General features: G+C 33.3%; 1 protein-coding gene across 11 annotated transcripts in view; it reads left to right on the top strand.

Annotated features, from left to right (window-relative positions):
• Positions 1-12,649, top strand: part of C2CD6 (C2 calcium dependent domain containing 6) — a 169,325-nt gene extending 156,676 nt beyond the window's left edge. For 4 of the 11 annotated variants that reach the window (XM_053215562.1, XM_027053414.2, XM_027053441.2 and 1 more), the window contains 3 exons: positions 4,618-4,692; positions 5,809-9,312; positions 12,158-12,648. In XM_053215562.1, the coding sequence (XP_053071537.1) occupies positions 4,618-4,692; positions 5,809-9,312; positions 12,158-12,496 (3,918 nt within the window). In that variant the 3' untranslated portion in view covers positions 12,497-12,648. Of the gene's footprint in view, positions 1-4,617; positions 4,693-5,808; positions 9,313-12,157 lie in introns of all 11 variants that reach the window. The other 7 variants (XM_027053407.2, XM_027053431.2, XM_027053424.2 and 4 more) reach the window with 5 other exon arrangements.
• The last annotated feature ends 9,951 nt before the right edge of the window (positions 12,650-22,600 follow it).

Below are 22,600 nucleotides of genomic sequence, written 5' to 3'. Positions count from 1 at the left end.
TACAGGGACATGATTTATCTTTCTGCCTTAAACAATAAAAAAACCAGGAAAAAAATATGGAAAGGCAGTTTCAGACAATGGGAAGATGGCAGCATGGGACTGTGATTACTTAGAGAAAAGGACAAAGTGAGCCATACAGTCATACCAGTTTACTACATAGCAGCACAAGGAGACAGAACCAAAACAGAGCTTGAAAGTCTCACTGAGTTGAAGAGATGGATATTGGACTTTGGCAGGCAGAGGCAGAATTTGTGGAGTAGAGTACCAGAGAGGAAGGAAATGTAGAGCAAGAAATCTCCAGATAACTGAAGGAGGTCCCCTTCAGTCATTGAGTACTAGACTGAGTACTCATTCACTGACGAGTGAAATACTGGAGGCAAGAAAAAGAACCATTGAAAATGTTAGGTAGAACATTCTAGGAGCTCATATAGCTAGAAATGAACCATTTTCCTATATGCCAAAGAGGAAAGACTCATAACACATGTGACAGAAAATAGAAGGCTATCATCTTAGTAGAGAGACTAAGTCATCCTTACCTTAAAGGCTTTTGGACAATGCCAACACCAATAAAGCTTAAAAGCAAACTTCAAAAGAGTCCAACTGTTTCTATGTATATTATTGTACATCAAAATAAAGTAAAATACTAGATTAAAGAAGAAAGCAAAATCTAGCAACCAAAAATGTAAAATTTCTCAGTCTCAACATCCAGTAAGAAAATAATAAATACATACAATGGTAAAATGTACGTGTAATTGAAGACTCATAGGAGAAACTTAAAAAATGTATTTGAAGAAATAATGTCTAAAAGTTTTTCAAATTTGATGAATGGTGTAAACCCACAGACCCAAGAAGCTCAGTGAACCTCAAAGAGAATAGATCTAAAAAAATTCTCAGACATATCATAATCACATTGCTGAGAATCAGTGGTAAAGAGAAAACCTTAAGGGGATGGGAGAGGAAAGCACATTTATTATAGGGGAAGAAATATACAAATAACAACAGACTTCATGTTGGAGACTATGCAAGGCAGAAGGCTATGGAATGTCATTTTTAAAGTAATGGAAGGAAAAACCTCACCAATCTAGAATTCTTTAAAGAGTGATGGCATTTTTCAAAATAGAAGTTAAGAAACCCTTTCAGCAAGCAAAGGCTAAGAGAATTTATTGCAAGAAGACCAACACCACAAGAAATGTTAAAGGAAAGTTACAGCAACAAAATGTTAGAATAAGAAGCTCCAAATTCTTGTTCCCTTGAAGAACATTGAAAAAGCATTCAGAAGCTATCTGAACAAGCTTCATAGGAGCTCTGGAAAACAAAGTTTATGGAAACCAAACAAATATCCAATGAAAAAAAAGCCATCTTCAAAATATTGGGAAATTTCATGGCATTTTTACTCACTCTTGCTCTATCCCCTATGTTATGGCAGCACTCTTGGTCTTGAGCAGTGTCAGCCCAGTTCCCAGTTAACTTCGTTGAACTAGATAGATCATAGGAAGACCTTTTGTGCAAATCATTGTGTGTGCATGTTTTAACCTTGCTGGGTGGATACATGAAGGCCTGACTAGTTCAGGTCTATCTCATATAACTTGGAATGCAGGCTGGTCAGTTAGGTCCCTGTCAAATGAGTCTGCCTCTATTTTAAGATACTTTCTCAGAAGATTCTCCCAACAACTTCCAGTTATGTGTAGTTGGCCAGAAACTTGTCACATAGTTACCCTTGTCTTCAAAGGACACTGGAAAATGTAGCTTTTTTTTTTTTAAGCAGGGGACATTTCTGCCTAAATGCTGAAAAAAATTATGTTCGTGAGATCATATATATTGTGGTAAGGCAATTATTAGTCTTTGTCACAGAGAACAAGAAACAAGTTAGAAGAGTAATGTTTGGCAAAGAGATGATAGTGGCTTGTGCTACAGTGGTAGGGTTGATGGTGACATGTGATTGGACACTGGATATATTTTGAAGGCAGCAACCACAGGACTTAATACTGAATTAGATATGGATGGAGAAGGAGATAGTTATACTTAAGTTACTAGCCTAATAATTCAGTAGATGGTAGCACCATTAACTGAAGTGAGAAAAGACAGAGAAAGGTCAAGGTTTTGTGGGGGTTTTGGAGGGGAGGGAGGGGAGCAGTCTTAGTAATCCAGAATTCTTTTTTGTATATGCTGTATTTGAGATGCTTATTATACAGCTAAGTGGATATCAATACCTTTTTGATTATCTCAAGATACTATTTAGAATTTTTTTCCAAGGATCACCCTCCCCTCACATTCCTCAGAAATATCTCTATTTACTCCAGGGTTTGTTCTGTTCATATTAATTCTTCACTTGCATGTATTGATTTTCCTCATATATCTGGTAAACTTTGTTGGCTCATTTTATATTTGTGAATGAAGTAATATGTTAATTGTATAGGTATGCTCTGTATAACAGGCAGGCTTCCCTGGAGGGTATATGGGGATGGAAGAGGGTAGGCAGGATGGCTGGGGACCCAACAACATTTCCAGAGAACCCATGTGTTTAATCTCCTAGATGGAACTTCCTTTTCTTTCTTTTTATACCCTTTCTATTACCTGATGTGGAAATGTAAGTGACAGCAAGCTCTATTCTGCTTCCCCATCAAGGCTCAAAACTCATAGGATCTCCACCTACACAGATAGCACACTTTCTTTAGAAAGATTTTTTTTTTTTCTTTTCTTGATGTTTTGGGTGAGTGACTGGGAAAGACAATGCTTCCAACAATATATGCTCTGTATTCACTGAGACAGAGAAGATCCAGCTGTTCTGAATACAGCTATTTAATTAATAACTATGACAATTACACCATCATCTGATTCTCTTTGTATATGCTGACCTTGAATTTATTGCTTCTCAGGCCCACCTGAGTTCTGTTGTTTAGGGCTCTAATTTTCTTGATGGGGATTTTCATTCAATTAATTTCATTTTCTTTCATATTTTCTAAATTTTCTCAACTTGCTAAATCCTTGTGTCTCACCTTATTGATTTCCAGTATTTCCATGAGACTTTTCTTTTTGAAATATTATTTTCTGTTAATTTACTGGAACCTTGGGAGGTAGGAGAGAATAGAACCACACGTTCAGTCCATCATCTTAAAGCTCCTATATTGGTTTGTTTTATTGCCCTTTTCTAGCTTCCTGAGATGAATGCCTAAAGCATGTCTCCCCAGTATAAATGTATTGGAGTTTTTATATTCAGTAGTGTTCCATGTTCATCTAAATAATAATACAGAGTTAAACAGAATAAAAGTTAATAGTTTCCTATTTCCTCTCCTCCAGAGATGTTAGCATTTTACATCCTTTCATACATCCTTTCATGCTTACATTAGGGAGGACTTTTTGTGTCTTTTACAAAAAGGAGATTTTACATATATATATGTACATACACACCCATATACATACATACATACACACACATACATACATAATCACTATTCTTCCATTTCCTTGTCATATTTCATTTATTTTTAATTTTTCTACTAAATTTATTTAAAATAATGAGATTTTAAATGTTAGAATTTAAACTTTTTAAGGGAAATTCAAGCAAAGAAAAAAGCAAAAGAACAGGTGTGGAAAAGTCTGAGATATATTTCAAGAACTCAGAGTTAGACACATTTGTCTGAAAGGGAGAAACCATAATGGGGAATATTGAGAAACTTGTAGAAATAATTTAGTCAATGTGTTAAGGCAATTAAAAATAGCAAAAGTGGTAAGGTGCTGAAAATTTAGGAATAAAGTTGTGTTATTAACTGCTTAATATTAACACATAAACCAAAAATGTTACAGATGGAAACATCATTCATTGAAATGTTATTTTAATTAACTTGGTATATATGAACATTCTGTCTAAAGGAGATAGTTTATCAGCAAGTGGCTTGTAGTACTATGTACTCTCAGAGTGATGGTGTCAAGTTTTCTCTAGATGAGTTGTCAGTATGGATGCACATTACTGCAGTCTTGATTGTGTGATGGAAAATTTAGGACACCTAAGATTTAGGCTACTAATCATCTGGGTAACTTGGGGCAACCAACTTCAACTTCAGATCTTGTATAAAATGGGGAGGACTGGAACATCTCTAAAGCACCTTTCATCTACAAAAATTCAGTGGTTCTGTGATTCTATACCTGCTCCTATACACCCTGATCTAGCACCAAGTGTTTCCTTAGTCAGCGTTAAGTACCTATTTAGCAATTAGAGGTTAAAGAATCATTGAAAGTGCTATATATCCCAATATCATATCAAATGCCATTTATTATCTAAAGCATTTTACAACCTTTTAAAATGAGATTACATTTGTTCTGATAATTCTATTTCTTTTCTATTTTGGTTTCTGCTTGACGTTGCTCTGTATTGTTTTGATTTTATAAATTCACTAGGCTGAATATACTATCAAGGAAGCTAAGATTATATATGCAAATGTATTATATATGTATAGATTTCTTTGATAATTGGCAAAGTAAATTATAGTAGTTATAAGAAAAATACTTATTTAGGTTTTAAATTGTTATATCTTTAATAACTATTGAAAGAATAAAATTATCTTGGGAAATATCCTTGCATAACAAGCATTCTAAAATTAAAATTTCTCTTTTTATAAGGTGATTTTTTCACCAAAGGAATATATTTCACCATCTTTCAGACCAGAATATATAGAATTCAAACCAAAATATCAGGTGAGTCCCGAATTATCCTATCCCAATAACAATTATATTTAAATACTAGTTTTCTCTAATACTTTATATAATTCAATGGTTCCTAAACCAGACTACCTATTAGAAGCATCTGGCTATCTTTGAAAAAATACATGTTCTCAGGTCCTACCTCTGACCTGATGAAACTAAATCTTGGAATGGAGTCTGGGAATCTATATTTCTCAGGAAGACCCAGGGGATTCTTATGCTATCACCTGGATATCAACTAGCTTTTGAAAAATAGATATAATAAATTGTTTCCATTACAATAAAGCTTAAACTACTAAGTTGAAATAAACTAAAATATTAGGCTGATTATTTCACATTTTGCCTTTTTCGACTGGATAATATATGTTATATTAACAAACACAAGAATATGTTTGGCAAAATTGGAATAAGAGACTGCATTCCAAAGACTATTTCATGATAGACTAACTTGATTCCCAGAGCTACAAAACTGCTCGTGGATATTACACTGGAATTTCACTGTAATCCAGAATTTTTTTTGTACTGCTCTCTCTTAACCATTTCTGAAAGGCCTTTCATCAAAAAGCAAAACTCTACTGTGATATGCTGAGGAGTGGGTGGAACTCATCATCATTGTTGAAATTCTCAGACTTAAAAGCAGATGATATATGCTCCCAAGTTAGTCTTTATAAAATATTTATGATACTTTTAATGGGATATCTACTACTTGCTTTGCATTATAAAAATGTTCTATATTGCTACTAAAATGGTAAGTATTTCTATGGATAGGACTTAGATCCTGATGTTAGCCATTGTCTAAATAAGTGCAGGTAACACTGGAAATTAAGTTTTTAAAAAAACTATGTATGAATGCTGTTTAAGTATTTTAAAATATTCTAGGTAGCAGAAAAGCTCTTGGACACAAAATAGTATCAGAATTATGAATTTTAAAATTTGCATTAAAATTTTCATCACTCCAATTTCAAATATTTTAAAATAGTTTTCTCTTTATAGAAGGTAGGTGGATGAGTAGATAACTTGACAGATTTCTTAGAGAATTTAACTAGAAAATTTATTATAAACTCAAATAAATACTATAGAATTTCTTACCTTTTATTTTTAATATTACAGCTCCAGAAATTCAACTTTAAGAATGGTTTTGATCCTTTTCTAAGGAATATAAACAACAAAATGTCAGTCAGAAAAAGGAAAGACCAAGATATGTCCAGATGCAGAAACATTTTAAGTACAGAGGTTATAGAGCATGAAGACCAAGATCCTCCTTACCCAACATATTCAAAAACTGCAAGACCTACTCATAAAACCTGGCCATGTGATCCTGGTAACACCACAGTAAAGACTTTAGCCACTAAGACTAAGTTAGCCTGTGATCCTGATTTCATTACAATAAAGACTTTAGACACTAAGAGTAATTTCGCCCGTGATCCCACTATGACCACACTAACGACTTTAGATAGTAAGAATAAGTTAAAAGAAAGACTACCAAATGTATCTCTACCAAACTTTGAAGGAGAATCATCAATGACTGGAAATGTAAATACATGTCGCCTCTCAAAATCATTAAGTCTTACTTCCCACCTAGAAAATTTAAAACAATCAGTGATGCTCAAGTCAATTTTAGGTAAAAATCTGCAAGACCTATCAGATGAATTATTTTCTAAACCAAAGGTTCCTATGGACACTGAAACAAGAAAGAAAAGTCTTAGTTCTCCACTTTTACATGTTCATGATGAACCACCAACTAGTGTGGAAAACAAAGTATTTGAAAAAGTTCAAGATTTAAATAGCTTGCTTTCAGAAAAATACATTGTAAGTTCAAAGTCTCTTTTAAGACAAAAAATTAAAGATATTCCTGCAGATTCACTTTCAGTAGGTGAACCAAGAAATTCTCCAGAGGTAGAAAGGGAATTTGTCTCTGAAAAACACTTGGAATCTGGTGAGATTGATTTTCCAATTAAAAAAAATAATTTCAAAAAGAAAAATTCAAAAATTGAAGTGTCTAGTTCCCAACCAGGTGTAAGTAGCATTGTACATGATTATGTTATAAAGCAAATATTCACTGCACCTATCTTCTCAGAGTTGGAAATGGGAGTGAAAGAATCGAGTGAGATACCAATAAATTTGCAGAATCAATTACCCACTGCTTGGGAGAGTTTATCTTCAAACATTCTACTTCGCTATGAAGAAAATGATGATGAAATAGAATTGCCACAGGCCAAATCTGTTATAAGCCAGATAATACAAGCATTTCCTGTAGATAGTCTTTTAGAATCTGGGATAATCAAAGTGATAGAATTAAATAAGGAATATCAAAAGAGTTCCATGCTAGATACAGAGACAGCATTTGCTGAAGAAGAGCCAAAGTATTCCACAGAGGATTGTTCAGAAACCCAAAGTAAAACAGAACCTGTTTCAGAGCAGAATATACTCATCATTCCCAAAGAAACTACTTCTTTTAATAGAGTCGGATATGTGGATGAAAGCCAAAACATACCCCTACAAGATTCAAAATATCAGTTAACACCAGATAAAAAAACAGATACGCTAAATAACAGTCAGAGGTTTGATAGAGAAGAAAATGATCTGAATTCTACTTTAGAAAATTTAAGTAACTCATTAATGGGTAAACTTAATGATTCAGATGTAATAATGTTAAAATCCTTTTTAAAACATATGTTTAATATTTTTTTCAAATATAATCAGTCTGAAAGAAGACAACCAGAAAAAGAATTAGAAAGATTAATCCAGCATCCTTTTCCAAATAATACAGAAGACCTTGAAGAAATCAAAGAGAATTTTGATAAAGCAGATAAATTAGACAGTAAGCCTATTTTGAATCCAAAGCTGTGTGTATTTCTAGAAGAACTCTCAGAGTCAGAAATAAAAAATTTAAAATCTGAACTAAGTAAACATATCCAACATTACCTTGTAGAAAGACTTTCAGAATCTGGACACATCACTAAAGAAGACTTACCAAAAATCTATCACAATCTATATTTGATGAATGAGAAAGCAGAACCAAAAGGGCAGAATATTTTTCTAGAAAAATATTCAGAAACTGTGAAAGAAATCATGTCTTTTGTAAGTAATTTTAATCATCATTTCATAGATAAACATTTGGAAATAAAGCTAAGATCTTTTTTAAATGAAATTCTCCAAAACTATTTCCTAAAAAACCTTTCAGAAAGCAGTTTATTTAAAGAGACAGAATCTGAGACTATACACTCAAACATGTCTTCTCTAAGATCTAGAAGTGCCTCAAAATCTTTTCATGAGTTAGTACAAGACATTTCAAGAGGGAGTTTTGGTGAAAGACTTGACATACACATGAAATATCCTTTAAGTAAATCTCTACAAAACTATCTTATAGGTTTATCAGAAAATGAAGTATTAAATCTAAAAGCTGATTTAAGCAAACACCTCCAGAGTCTTTTTATAGAAAAACTTTCAAAATCAGGACTAATAACTGAAAGTCAATTAGAGGGGATCAACCAGCATATAAATTTGATCAATACTAGATCCATACCATTAAAATGTATATCACCAGAATTATCTTTTAGAAAAGAAAATCAATTTATGGAGATTTCAGAAAAGCAAAATAAATATTCAAAAATTGTTCAAAAAACCACTTTACAAAAAGTTCCTGAGGATAGACTTATAGAAACAGAACTGACCAAAGAGAAAGAAAAAGAATATTTTTCCTTACAGAATATTAAGGAAAATCCATCAATAATTGAGGAACAGAAAAGCTACTGTCCTAAAGAAGGAGCCAAAACACTGAAATTAATTAAAGTACAACCTTCTTTCAACAAAAATACCCAAGCAATTCCATTAAATAAGTCATCAGAAAGACTTACAGATACAGTACTTAAGAAACAAAGGAATGAACATGGTTTTATGCAGCTTCTTCGAGCAGAAAATTGTGACTTTAAAACAGAAGTTCAAGACCCGCATAGTTGGAGTGGTAAATCAAAAACAGCTCAGTCAAATGCTTGCTTTGAAAAGACACTAAAAACGAAGTCTCTTGAAAAAAAAGAGCATAATAACATCTATAAATTGATGGCACAAGAAAAACTTGAAACAGTACTGTCACCATATCCAAGAATTCCTAATTGCAAAATGCGAGATGAAAATGAAGAATATATATACAGATACACTTTTCCTTCCAGGCAGACTAACACTTTAACTCATTTCAATTTAGAGGCTGGGGAGAAATCAAAGTTAGAAGACCAGTATTTTCAGAGATTGAAAGGAAATAATAATAATAATAAAAAACATTTAGTAACATTTGCACAATACAAAAAAATACAAACTCTTTCTCTAAAGACAAATGGAATTTGCAATGAAAAATGTGCCAAATTCCCTGAATTACAGTCGTTTAAATATAAAGTTGTGGAAGCTGAGAAAAACTCAAAACCATCCCTCTTCCCAGCAGTATTAAAGAGAGAAAATCTAAAGGCCAAGGTCCGAAAAGAAAGAGACCATGTCAACAAACAAAAGAAGTCATTTAGCAAACTAGTTAGGATACTACCAACCACACTGCCCACCGCGAGAATTCTAAGGAAATCTGTTCCAAGGACATTGCTTCATTGGACTGCAAGAAGAACTATACATGTAATACTGTTTTTCTAAGTCTACTACTTTTGTATTTGGCAAGAATTGTAAATAATCTATGTTAGGGCATATATATCTGTATGCAAGTGTGTATATAACCTTCATAGATAACCCCCAAGATATACAGACCTTCAAATTAAAAAAAAAATTTCTTCCGACATTCAGATTTCACCTTACCCAATTAAAAATGCGGTCACAAAATCAGGGGACTCAGTGCCTTAGTATAAAATAGATAAAGGGTACTCCCTCTGGAGCATGAATTAGAAAGGCACCCTCTCCTCAGGGAAGACTGTAGACTGAGCATCTAGAGCCAAAGCACATAGCCCTGTCTATGGAAAACTGGCTGGATTTCAGCCGTGACTTAACGCCTCAGCCAGGGGCTGCTGTACAGGCACAACCTATACAATTATTGGCAGTGGCTGTATACTATGCAAACATAGCTGGGATTTTGTTTTCATGCAAATATAAGTATATATTTTTCAGATTACTGAATTATCTTTGTTTCAGTAAACAAAGATATTATGTGTCAGTTATTGTGATAAGCATTAGGATATGCAAAATTTACAATCTATTGGATTATGAGTGGAAAAATTTTAATTTAACTTCTACTCTCTTCTATTACCACTGCCCTTCTGCTATCTTATGTGCTGAGAAATTTGAGAATTCAAATCTATTTATAATATTAACATAAAACAATTAGGAAGGTAAAACTGCTACCAGACTTTATACAAACCATTCTGAAGCAAAGTTAAAATCTAGAAATAGAAGGGACTTTAATTTTCTGGACTGCTGCTCTTCTCTGTTAGTATATATAGACAGGCATGACACACAATTGGGAGAACCCATAAATCCCAAAATCATATTACATAATTTGATGTGCATAATCCTTTGAATGAGAAAATAGATTTATAACAGTTGCTTTGAATTTGCTTTCCATAGCAAAGCAAATATTTAGCTTTAGTAAATAATAAAACTAGTCGCTGGGCATATATTATCAATTTAGCTTATACCAACTTTGGATTTCTCTTTTCTGTCTAAAGTTGGTAATTTAGCATTGAGTGAGCATATGTACCTACTAGAAAAAGGAAGTAGAAGATGCGTCCATAATTTGGGGAAAGTAAAGACTTTCTGAAGTTCCTTTGGACAAATGGAATCTTTAATGTCACTTTTCCAAACAGAAGAAATTGTGTTTTTATTATATGAGATCATACAGGGTCTCAGAAACTTTATCCTAAGAGTGGGCAAGAGAGGTAGAGTTATCTTTACTTTCCTCTGTTAAACCAAAGTGCCTAAAGTTTTCTCTCTAGTGAAGTTGACAACAGAGACTTGAGTGGTAGGAGGGCGTTATCAGATCATCAGAAAGACTTGTTCATCTGATTCTTTTCTAAAATCTGAGAATCTCTCAAAGGAATCAAAATGGAAGACAGAGAAATTGAGTTGTAGGAGCATCCAGAAAATAACCAGTTGTGTGGGTGTCCATGCCCTTCCACTGGTATTCTAGTATCCGTTATCTAATCTGTGAAGCAAGAATTATATATTACTCACCAAAGTAGCAGAAATTCCCTTAATAATGTGGCTTACCTAATTGCTCCCCGTAACATAAGAGGGGAGAGGAAGAATGTTTCCTTGCCTTCTTCAAACCCAGGCAAAATTGTAAAGTAGATAGAATTTGTCTTTATACTCTTTATACCTCCTTTTCTGTAAATCTCTTTCTTACTGCCTCAATTCTTCTCAGTCCTGCACAACCTCTTCTCACCCTCCAATTCTATTAATTCATTCCCACCTTGTCTCCAAATCAGAGTATCTTATTCCTTTGGTGTGGCCATCTCTGCAAAGCGTTAAGGGACAAGATGTTCAAACTGCAGAGGAAACTAGTTTATACTAGTTTAGGAATGACTAATAGTTCCATTCCCTCTTAGGGATAATTGTAGGTTATTACATGTTTATTATAAAATATAGCCATAGTATATACATTTGAAAAAAGATAAAAGGAAAACAAAGCCCATAATCCCACCACCTTAACCATCATTTTAAAAAGTTGGTGTGTATTCTTCCAGTTATTTTCCTAAATGTTTTACTTGTTTACTTTCAGAATGTACATAATTTTTTTACTTTAATATAAATGGTATGACTATATCTTTATATCCCAGGCTCTTTATGTATGTGTGAATGTATATTAAAGAAGATGTTTATTACTTTTTAAAAAAGAATGAAACCCTGGATAATATAAAGTATGAGTTCATGACTTATATTTGGGATTGGGGAAATTTTGTTTTGGAGAAGAATAATAGAGTTCTTCTGGCTGACTGGCTTTGTCTAAAAGTCTGAACCCTAAAGACAGTTCTCCTAAGTTTTCCTTGTTTCTGGCTTTATATTTTCAATCGCTTTTAAAGTAACAGATCTGGGGTGCCTGGGTGGCTCAGTCAGTTAAACATCTAACTCTTGACTTTGGCTCAGGCCATGATCCCAGGGCCATGAGATCAAGTCCCGCATGGGTCTCTGTGCTGAGTGTACTGAGTATGGAGTCTGTTTAAGATTCTCTCTATCTCTCTGCCCCTCCCCAGCCTGCATGTGTGTGCTCTCTCTCTCTCTCTCTCTTAAAAAAGAAAAAAGGAAAACAGATCCTTTGAAATAATGACACTTTTTTTTAAAGCATGGTTTCTATGATAGTATTTAATAGGAGGCATTGGGTGTAGGATCTGATTTTGGGGGCTGCCTATAAAATATTTGGTGCTCTCATTCTTTGTCTTTAACTGTTGATATTACAAACTGTAGTTCTTATAAATTTAAAATGTTCTTTTAAGAAAACTAACTTACCAACCTGATCTTTTATTTTAATATTTAGGATTGTTCGGATAGATTTGAGGATATACCTGTGAGCTCATTTAAGCATGTTGAACAAGCAAAATCAAGAGCAAGGCTTTTAGGAAAGAGCCCAAATGATAGCCATAATCAGTTAAAACACTTTGCAAGACTGAATACTGCTCCAGAGGTTAACAAACGACGAGAAAACTACAATGGAAAATTTACAAGTCCTCGAATGGTTTCAGCAGACTTAGTTCATATAAATGATGCAATCCCAGATTATAGAATGCGGCAAAAAAAGAAATTAAAAGAAAACATTGAAAAGTGTTCACTCATTTGTGATATTATCCAAATGTTAAAAGTCCAGAATGATATGTAAGATCAACAGTCATAATATCATTTCTCCAGTTAACAAAATGGTTTGGAGATCTGTCCTTTTATGTGATAGAAGTCAGCAACCAAATTTCATCTTGTTAGAACCATTTTGTTTTAATTAAAATGAAAAAGAAGCACTTTTGATGTAAATGTGTTTTTGTTTATGAACCTTAAGAAAAAACCAAAAAACACATATTCAGTTCATATTTGCTAAGTTTTATTTTCCAGCTTTTCCCCCTTTTCACTAGATAACAATATCACCAGTTGATAGTTCTCTGATTTCCCAAATCTTTGTTACTCTCTAAATTATTCCTGTCTACCCAGTTTTCAGGGTCTTTACAGTTATTTATGTTTAGCCTTTTGTTATTAATATACTCTTATTTTTCAATTCTAATATTTTCAGATGCAACAGCATGTGATTCTCTGGGCTTATAGAACATCTATTAATTTTAATATCATCTGATAACTGCTTATTTATTTATTTTTATGGTTACACTATAAATAAAGATAATAACAGATTTCATACTAATTCCCGAGACACCTCCTAACTTACCTACCTTTCTAACTTACTCAAAAAACTATGTAAGGGCCTCTTTAGTAGCATGAAAGTTAGGAAACCACATAAAACTGTAGAAACTGCAAAAATAGCAAAATTGACATCAGATTTAAATCAGAGACTTACAAAAATTGGTTCTGTTCTTTTTTAAAATTCAAGTATAATTAACATACAGTGTTATATTCAACAATTTTATATATTACTCAGTGCCCATCTAGGCAAGTGTACTCTTTTTTTTTTAAGACTAGGTTTTAATGTTTATTTATTTTTGAGAAAGTGAGACAGAGCATGAATGGGGGATGGGCAGAGAGAGAGGGAGTCGCAGAATCTGAAGCAGGCTCCAGGCTCCAAGCTGTCTGCACAGAGCCCAATGCGGGGCTTGAACCCATGAACCATGAGATCATGACCTGAGCTGAAGTTGGACCCTTAACCGACTGAGCCACCCAGGTGCCCCATAGGCTAGTGTACTCTTAATCTCCTTCACCAATTTCACCCATCCCCTCATACCCTCCCCTCTGGTAGTCTTCAGTTTGTTCTCAAGAGTCTGTTTTTGTTGTTGTTTCTTTTTTTGTTGTTCATTTGTTTCTTAAAAATAATGAGTGAAATCATATGGTATTTGTCTTTCTCTGACTGACTTATTTTCCTTAGCATTATACTCTCTAGATCTCTTCATATTGTTGCAAATGATAACATTTCATTCTTTTTTATGGCTGAGTAACATTCCAATGGGGTGTGTGTATCATATCTTCTCTATCCATTTTTCTATCAGTGTGTACTTGAGTTGCTTCCATATCTTGGCTATTGTAAATAATGCAAGAAACATAAGGGTGCATATCTTTTCAAATTAGTGTTTTTATATTCTTTAGGTAAATACCCACTAGTGGAATTGCTGTTTCATATAAGAATTCTATTTTTAATTTTTTGTAAAACCTCCAAACTGTTTTCCACAGTAGTTGTACCAGTTTGCATTCCTACCACCAGTGCAGCAGGATTTGTTTTCTTCACATCCTTACCAACACTTGTTATTTTTTTGTGTTTTTTATGTTAGCCATTCTGAAAGGCATGATTTCCCTTGTGGTTTTGATTTGCAGTTTTCTGATGGTGAGTAATGTTGAGCATCTTTTCATGTGTCTGTTGGCTATGTATATATCTTCTTTGGAAAAACTTCTCTTCATCTCCTCTGCCCATTTTTAAATTGGATTATTTGTTTCTTTTGGGGTTGAGTTGTATAAATTCTTTATATGGTAGAATTCTTTATATTCTAATGCTTTATCAGATATATCATTTGTAAATATCTTCTCACATTCAGTAGGTTGTGCTTTTGTTTTGCTGATGGTTTCTGTTGCTGTGCAAAATCTTTTTATTTTGGTGTAGTCCCATTAGCTTAATTTTGCTTTTGTTTCCCTAACCATAGGAGACATACAAGAAAAATGTTTCTATGGCTGATATCAAAGAAATTACTGCCTATGTTTTCTTCCAGGAATTTCATGGTTTCAGGTCTTATATTTAGGTATTTAATCTATATTGAGTTTTTGTATATGGTATAAGAAAGTGGTCCTGTTTCATTCTTTTGCATGTAGTTGTCCAGTTTTCCCAACCTCATTTGTTGAAGAGACTGCCTTTCTCCCATTGGATATTCTTACTTCCTTTGTTGTAGATGAATTGATCTTAAAAGTGTGGGTTTATTTCTGGGCCTTCTACTCTGTTCTACTGATCTATATGTTCATTTTTGTGCCAGTCATACTGTTTTGATTACTACCTTGAAATCTAGGATTGTGATACCTCTAGTTTTGTCTTTGTTTTTCAAGATTGCTTTGGCTATTCAAGGTCTTCTTTGGTTCCATACAAATTTTTGGATTATTTGTTCTAGTTTTGTGAAAAATGCTGTTGGTAGTTTGATAGGGATTGCATTAATCTGCAGATGGTCTTGGTTACTGGGTAGTAGGGACATTTTAACAATATTGGTTCTTATGTCATCTTCAATTTCTTTCATCAATGTTTTACAGTTTTCAGAGTACAGATCTTTCACCTCCTTGGTTAAGTTTATTTCCAGGTATTGTTTTTGGTGTAATTGTAAATGGGATAGTTTTCTTAATTTCTCTTTCTGCTACTTCATTATTAGTGTGTAGAAATGCAACTGATTTATGATATTAACATTGTATCCTGTGACTTTATTGAATTAATTTATCAGTTCTGGTAGTTTTTTGGTGGTATCTTTAGCATTTTCTATACATAGTATCATGTCATCTGCAAATAGTGAATGTTTGACTTCTTCTTTACTGATTTAGATACCTTTTATTTCTTTTTGTTGTCTGATCGCTGTGGCTAGGACTACTAGCACTTTGTTGAATAAAAGTGGTGAATGTGGACATCCTTGTCTAGTTCCTGAATTTAGAGGGAAAGTTCTCAGCATTTCACCATTGAGTATGATGTTAGCTATGGGTTTTTCATATATGGCCTTTATTATGTTGAAATATGTTTCTCTAAACTTAATTTGTTGACAGTTTTTTTTATCATGAATAGATACTGTACTTTATCAAATGCTTTTTCTGCATGTGTTGATCATATGGTTTTTCTCCTTTTTCTTATTAATGTGATGTGTGGTGTCAATTGATTTGCAAATATTGAACCACCTTGCATCCCAGGAATAAATTCCACTTTATTGTGGTGAGTGATTATTTAAATGTATTATTGTATTCCATTTGTTAATATTTTGTTCAGAATTTTTGCATCTATGTTCATCAGAGAAATTGGCCTGTAGTTTTAGGGTTTTTTTCCATACTGTCATTATCTGGTTTTGGTATCAGGGTAATACTGACTTCCTGGAATGAATTTGGAAGCTTTCCTTCCTCTTCTATTTTTGGAATTTGAGAAGAATAGATATTACCTCTTCATTAAATGTTTGGTAGAATTCCCTTGTGAAGCCGTCTGGTCCTGGACTTATGTTTGTTGAAAAGTTTTTGATTAGTGAATCAATATCATTGTTAGTAATTTCTGTGTTCAAATTTTTTATTTCTCCCTGATTCAGTTTTGGAAGTTTATACTGTTCTAAGACTTTATTTATTTCTTCTAGGTTGTCCAATTTGTTGGCATATACTTTTTTGCAATATTGTCCTATAATCCTTTGTATCTCTGTGTTGTTATTTCTCCTCTTTCAGTTTTAGTTTTGAGTTCTCTCTCTCTCTTAATTTTGATGAGTCTGGCTAAAGATTTATCAATTTTGTTGACATTTCAAAGAACCAGCTCCTGGTTTCATTGATCTGTTGTTTTTTAGTTTTGATTTCATTTATTTCTCTTCTAATCTTCATTATTTCCTAACATTGACTTTGGGTTTTGTTTGTTCTTCTTTTTCTAGGTCCTTTAGGTGTAAGGTTATGTTGTTTGAGATTTTTCTTACTTCTCCAGGTAGGCCTGTATTGCTATTATTTTCCCTTTTAGAACAGCTTCTTCTGCATCCCAAAGATTTTGGACCATTGTGTTCTCATTTTCATTTGCCTTGATGTATATTTTGATTTCCTCTTTGATTTCTTTGTTGACTCATTCATTGCTTTGTAGCGTGTTAATTAATGTCCATGTATTTGTGTTCTTTCCATATTTTTTCTTGTGGTTGATTTCTAGTTTCATAACATGTGGTCAGAAAGATGTATGATATGATTTCAATCTTTTCAAATATGTTGAGACTGTGGCCTAATGTGATCTATTCTGGAAAATGTTCCATGTGCACTTGCAAAGGATGTTTTAGGATAAAATGTTCTGTATATATCTGTTAGTTGCATCTGGTCCAATGTGTCATTAAAAGTCACTGTTTCTTGTTGATTTTCTATGTGGATGATGTCTCCATTGCTTAAGTAGGATGTTTAGGTTGCTTACTATTATTCTATTGCTATATATACGTTTCTTCTTTTATGTTCCTTAATAGTTGCTTTATGTATTTTGGTGCTTTTGTGTTGGGTGCATAAACATTTACAGTCATTATATCTTCTTGTTGGATTGTTCCCTTTATGATTATGTATTGTCCTTCTTTGTCTTTTTTTTTTTCCTAAGGTCTATTTTGTCTGATATAATATTGTTACCCCAGCTTTCTTTTCACTTCCATTTGCATGATAAAAGTTTTTCCATACTTTCATTTTCAATTTGCATGTGTCTTTAGATCTGAAATGAGTCTCTTATAGGCAGTATATAGATGGGTCTTGCTTTTTCATCCATGCAGTCACCCTATGCCTTTGATTGCAGCTTTTGGTCCATTTACATTGAAAGTAATTATTGACAGATATGTACTTACTGCCATTTTGTTACTTGCTTTAGGGTTGTTTTTTTTAGTTCTTTGTTACTTTCTTCTCTTGCTCTCTTCTTTTGTGGTTTGATGGGGTTTTTTTTGTAATATGCTTGGATTCCTTTCTGTTTATTTTTTATCTGTTATAGATTTTTGATTTGTGGTTACTGTTAGGTTTATATATAATATCCTAAGCATATACCAATCTATGTAAAGTTGATGGTCGCTTAACTTTGAACTGATACTAAAAGCTCTAAATGCTTACTAACCCCATGCATGTTTTATGTATACGGTATCATACATTATATCCTTTTATTTTGTGAATCCCTTGACTGATTCTTATGGATGTAACTGATATTACTGCTTTTGTGCTTTAACCTCTGTTTTTTAAAATTTACATTCCAGTGTAGTTAACAGACAGTATTATATTCATTTCAGGTGTATAATATAGTGATTCAACAATTCCATATATTACTCAGTGCTCGTCAAAATCAGTGTACTCTTAATCCCCTTCACCTATTACACTCCCACCACCACCACACACCTCCCCTCTGATATCCGTTTGTTTGTTCTCTATAGTTAAGATTCTGTTATTTAGTCTCTTTATCCCCCTCTGTTTTGTTTCTTAAATGCCACATATGAGTGAAATCATATGGTGTTCGTCTTTCTCTGACTGACTTATTCTGCTTAGCATTGTATTCTCTGGCTCCATCCATGTTATTGCAAATGGCAAGATTTCATTCTTTTTTATGGCTAAATACTGTTTAATTGTATATGTGTACCTTATCTTTTTTAATTTATTCATCTATCAATAGACAGTTGGGCTGTTTTCATAATTTGGCTATTATAAATAATGCTGGAATAAACATAGCAGTGCATGTATCCCTTTGAATTAGTGTTTTTGTATTCTTTGGGTAAATACCCAGTACAGAGACTGCTTGATCATAGGGTAGTTCTTTTTTTAATTTTTTGAGAAATCTCCATATTGTCTTCCATAGCAGCTGCAGCAGTTTGCATTCCCACCAACAGTGCCCAGGTATGTCTATTTCTCCATGTCCTCATCAACACTTATTTGTGTTTTTTACTTTAGCCATTCTGACAAATGTGAGATAATATTTTACTATGGTTTTGATTTGCATTTCCCTGATGATAAGTGATGTTGAATATCATTTCATGTATCTTTTGGCCCTCTGTATGTCTTCCTTGAAGAAATGTCTATTCATATCTTCTACCTGTTTTTAATTAGATTGTTTGGTGTTGGAGTGTTGTGTTGTATCAGTTCTTTATACATTTTAGATGATAACTCTTTATTGGATATGTCATTTGCAAATATCTTCTCCCATTCATTATATTATCTTTTAGGTTTTTTTTTCATTGCTGTGCAGAAGCTTTTTATTTTGATGTAGTCCAAATAGTTTATTTTGCTTTTATTTTCCTTGCCTCAAGAGACATATCTAGAAACATGCTGTTACTGCACTGTCAGAGAGATCACTGCCTATGTTCCCCTCTAAGATTTTAATGTTTTCAGGTCTCACATTTAGGTGTTTAATCCAATTTGAGTTTATTTTTGTGTGTATGGTGTAAGAAAGTGGTCAAGTTTCATTCTTTTGCATGTAGCTGTCCAGTTTTCCCAGCACCGTTTGTCATAGAGACTGTCATTTTCCCATTGCTTATTCTTGCCTCCTTTGTCAAAGACTAATTGACTATATAATCATGAGTTTATTTTTGCACTGTCTATTCTGTTCCATTGATCTATGTGTCTATTTGTGTTCCAGTACCACACTGTTTTGATTATTACAGCTTTGTAGTAAAACTTAAAATTTGGAATTATGATATCTCCAGTTTTGTTTTGTTTTGTTTTTTTCCCAAGATTTTGTTGGCAATTAGAGTCTTTGATGGTTCCATACAAATTTGAGGATTGTTTCTTCTAGCTCTGTGAAAAATGCTGGTGGTATTTTGATAGGGATTTCATTACATCTGTAGATTTCTGGGGATAACATGGACATTTCAACAATATTTGTTCTTTCAATCCATGAATATGGAATGTCTTTCATTTCTTTATGTTATCTTCAATTTCTTTCATCAGTCTTTTATAGTTTTCAGAGTACAGATCCTTTCACCTCTTTGGTTAAGTTTATTTCTAGATATCTAAGTTTATTTTTGGTGCAATTGTCAATGGGACTGTTTTATTAATTTCTCTTTCTGCTGTTTCATTGTTAGTGTATAGAGATGCAACAGGTTTCTGTTCATGGATTTCGTATCCTTTGACCTTACTGAATTCATTTGTCAGTTCTAGTTTTTTGATGGAATTTTTAGGGTTTTCTATATAAAGTATCATGTCATCTGAAAATAGTGAAAGTTTTATTTCTTCTTTACCGATGTGGATACCTTTTATTTCTTTTTGTTGTCAATTGCTATGGCTAGAACTTCTAGTATTGTGTTGAATAAAAGTGGTGAGAGTGGACATCTTTGTCTTGTTTCTGACCTTAAAGGAAAAGCTCTCAGTTTCCCACTATTGAGTATCATGTTTAATGTCAGCTGTGGGTTTTTCATAGAAGGCCTTTATTGTATTGAGGTATGTTCCTTCTAAGCCTACTTTATTGAGGGTATTTATCATGAATGGATGTTGTACTTTGTCAAGTGCTTTTTCTGCTTCTATTGAAATAATCATATGGTTTTTATCCTTGTTCTTATTGATGTGATATATCATGTTAATTGATTTGCAAATATTGAACCACCCTGGCATCCCAGGAATAAATCCCACTTGACTGTGGTGAATCATTTTTTAAATGTATTGTTGCATTTGGTTTGCTAATACTTGTTGAGGATTTTTGCATCTATGTTCATCAGTGATATTGGCCTACAATTATCCTTTTTTTGTGGTATCCTTATCTGATTTTGGTATCAGAGTAATACTGGCTTCAATGAATGAATTTGGAAGTTTTTCTTGCTCTTCTTCTTTTGGAATAGTTTGATAAAAATAGGTGTTAACTCTTCTTTAAATGTTTGGTAAAATTCCCCTGCAAAGCCATCTGGTGCTGGACTTTTGTTTGTTGGGAATTTTTTGATTACTGATTCAATTTCATTGCTGGTAATCCCACTGTTCAAATTTTCTATTTCTTCTTGTTTCCATTTTGGTGGGCTAGATATTTCTAGGAATTTATCCATTTCTTCTAGATTGTCCAGTTGGTTTGCATATATTTTTTCATAATGTTATCTTACCATCCTTTGTATTTCTGTGGTGGTGGTGGTGTTATTTCTTCTTTCCTTTCTGATTTTGTGTTATCTCTCTCTCTCTTTCTTTTTGGATGAGTCTGACTAGAGTCTTATCAATTCTGTTAATCTTTTCAAAGAACCAGCTCCTCGTTTTGTTGATCTGTTCTATTGTTTTTGTTAGGTTAGATTATTTGAGGTTTTTCTTGCTTCTTGAGGTAGGCCTGTATTGTTATAAACCTCCCTGTTCGACTGCTGTTGCTGCATCCCAAAGAATTGGGAACATTGTGTTTTCATTTGCATTTGTCTCCATACATTTTTTATGCCCTGTATGATTTCTTTGTTGGCCCATCCATTGTTTAGTAGCATGTTTAACCTCCATATATTTTTGCTCTTTCCAAAATTTTTCTTGCGGTTGATTTCCAATTTCATTGTATGTTGTCAGAAAAGATGCATGGTATAACTTTGATCTTTTTGAAATTATTGAGACTTGTTTTGTGGCCTAACATGTGATCTATTCTAGAGAATATTTCACGTGTGCTTGGAAAGAATATGTAGCATGCTGTTTTAAGATGAAATGTTCTGAATATATCTATTAAATTTATCTGGTCCAGTGGATTATTCAAGGCCACTCTTTTCCTGTTGATTTTCTGTTGAGATGATCTGTCCATTGATGTAAGTGGGTGTTAAAATCCCCTACTATTATTGTATCACTGTCAGTTCCTTTATATTTGTTACTCTTTTATGTATTTGGGTGTTCCCATGTTGTTTGAATAAATATTTACAATTGTATGTCGTGTTGGATTTTCCTTTAATGATAATATAGTGTCCTATGTCTCTTGTTACAGTCTGGTTTTGAAGTCAATTTTGTCTTCAATACTTATATTGCTACTCCAGCTTTATTTTCATATCCATTTACATGATAAATATTTCTCCATCCTCTCACTTCCAGTCTGCACGTGTCTTTAGGTATGGATATATAGATGAGTCTTGTGTTTTTATCCATTCCAGCACCCTATATATCTTTTTATTGGAGTGTTTAGTCCATTTACATTCAAAGTCATTATTGACAGGTATGTATTTATTGTTGTTATTTGTTTTATGTTTATTTTTGTGGATCTTCTCTTCCTTTCTTCCCTTGCTTTCTTCTTTTTAAAAATTTTTAAAAATGTTTATTTATATTTTGAGAGGGTGGAGAGAGGTGGAGACATAATTTGAAGCAGGCTCCAGGCTCTGAGCTGTCAGCACAGAGCCTGATGTGGGGCTCAAACTCACAACCTGTGAGATCATGACCTGAGCTGAAGTCGGATGCTTAACTGACTGAACCACACAGGTGCCCCTTCTCGCTCTTTTCTTTAAACATAAGTTGGCTTTTTATAAGTGATATACTTGGATTCCTTTCTCTTTATTTTTTGCATATCTGTTACTCCTTTATTTGTGGTTACCATTAGGCTTGTAAATAACATCTGCATATAGCAGTCTATATTAAGCAGATGGTTGCTTAACTTTGAACCCATTCTTTACTCCTCTCCTCCCCACATTTTAGGTATATGGTATAGTGCTTCCTTTTATTTTGTGAGTCCCTTCACTGATTTTTACAGAAATACTTATTTTTTACTGCTTTTTTGCTTCCTTCTTTTCTTACCCTTACTTATGGTCTTTCCTTTCCACCCAAAAGGGTACCCTTTAACATTTCTTGCAGGGCTAGTTTAGTGACCATGAACTCTTTTTATATTCTGAATTATAGTCTTGCTGGATAGAGTATTCTTGGCTGCAGACTTTTCCCTTTTCAGACCTTTGAATACATCATGCCACTCCCTTCTGGCCTGCAAAGTTTTTGTTGAAAAAAACAGTGATAGCTGTATGGGGTTTCGGTTTCCGTTGTATGTAACTGTTTTCTTCTGCTTTTAAAATTCTTTATCATTGCCTTTTGCCATCTTAATTACTATGTGTTTTGGTGTGGACCTCTTTGGGTTGATTTTGTTGGGGGGGGGGGAGGTTCTGTGTTTCCTGGATCTGAATTTCTGTTTCCTTCCTGAAATTAGGTAAGTTTTCAGTTATTGTTT

This window comes from Acinonyx jubatus, chromosome C1 (genome assembly GCF_027475565.1).
Source record: "Acinonyx jubatus isolate Ajub_Pintada_27869175 chromosome C1, VMU_Ajub_asm_v1.0, whole genome shotgun sequence".
NCBI classification, from domain to species: domain Eukaryota; kingdom Metazoa; phylum Chordata; class Mammalia; order Carnivora; family Felidae; genus Acinonyx; species Acinonyx jubatus.
This window is presented reverse-complemented; position numbering and strand designations above follow the sequence as displayed.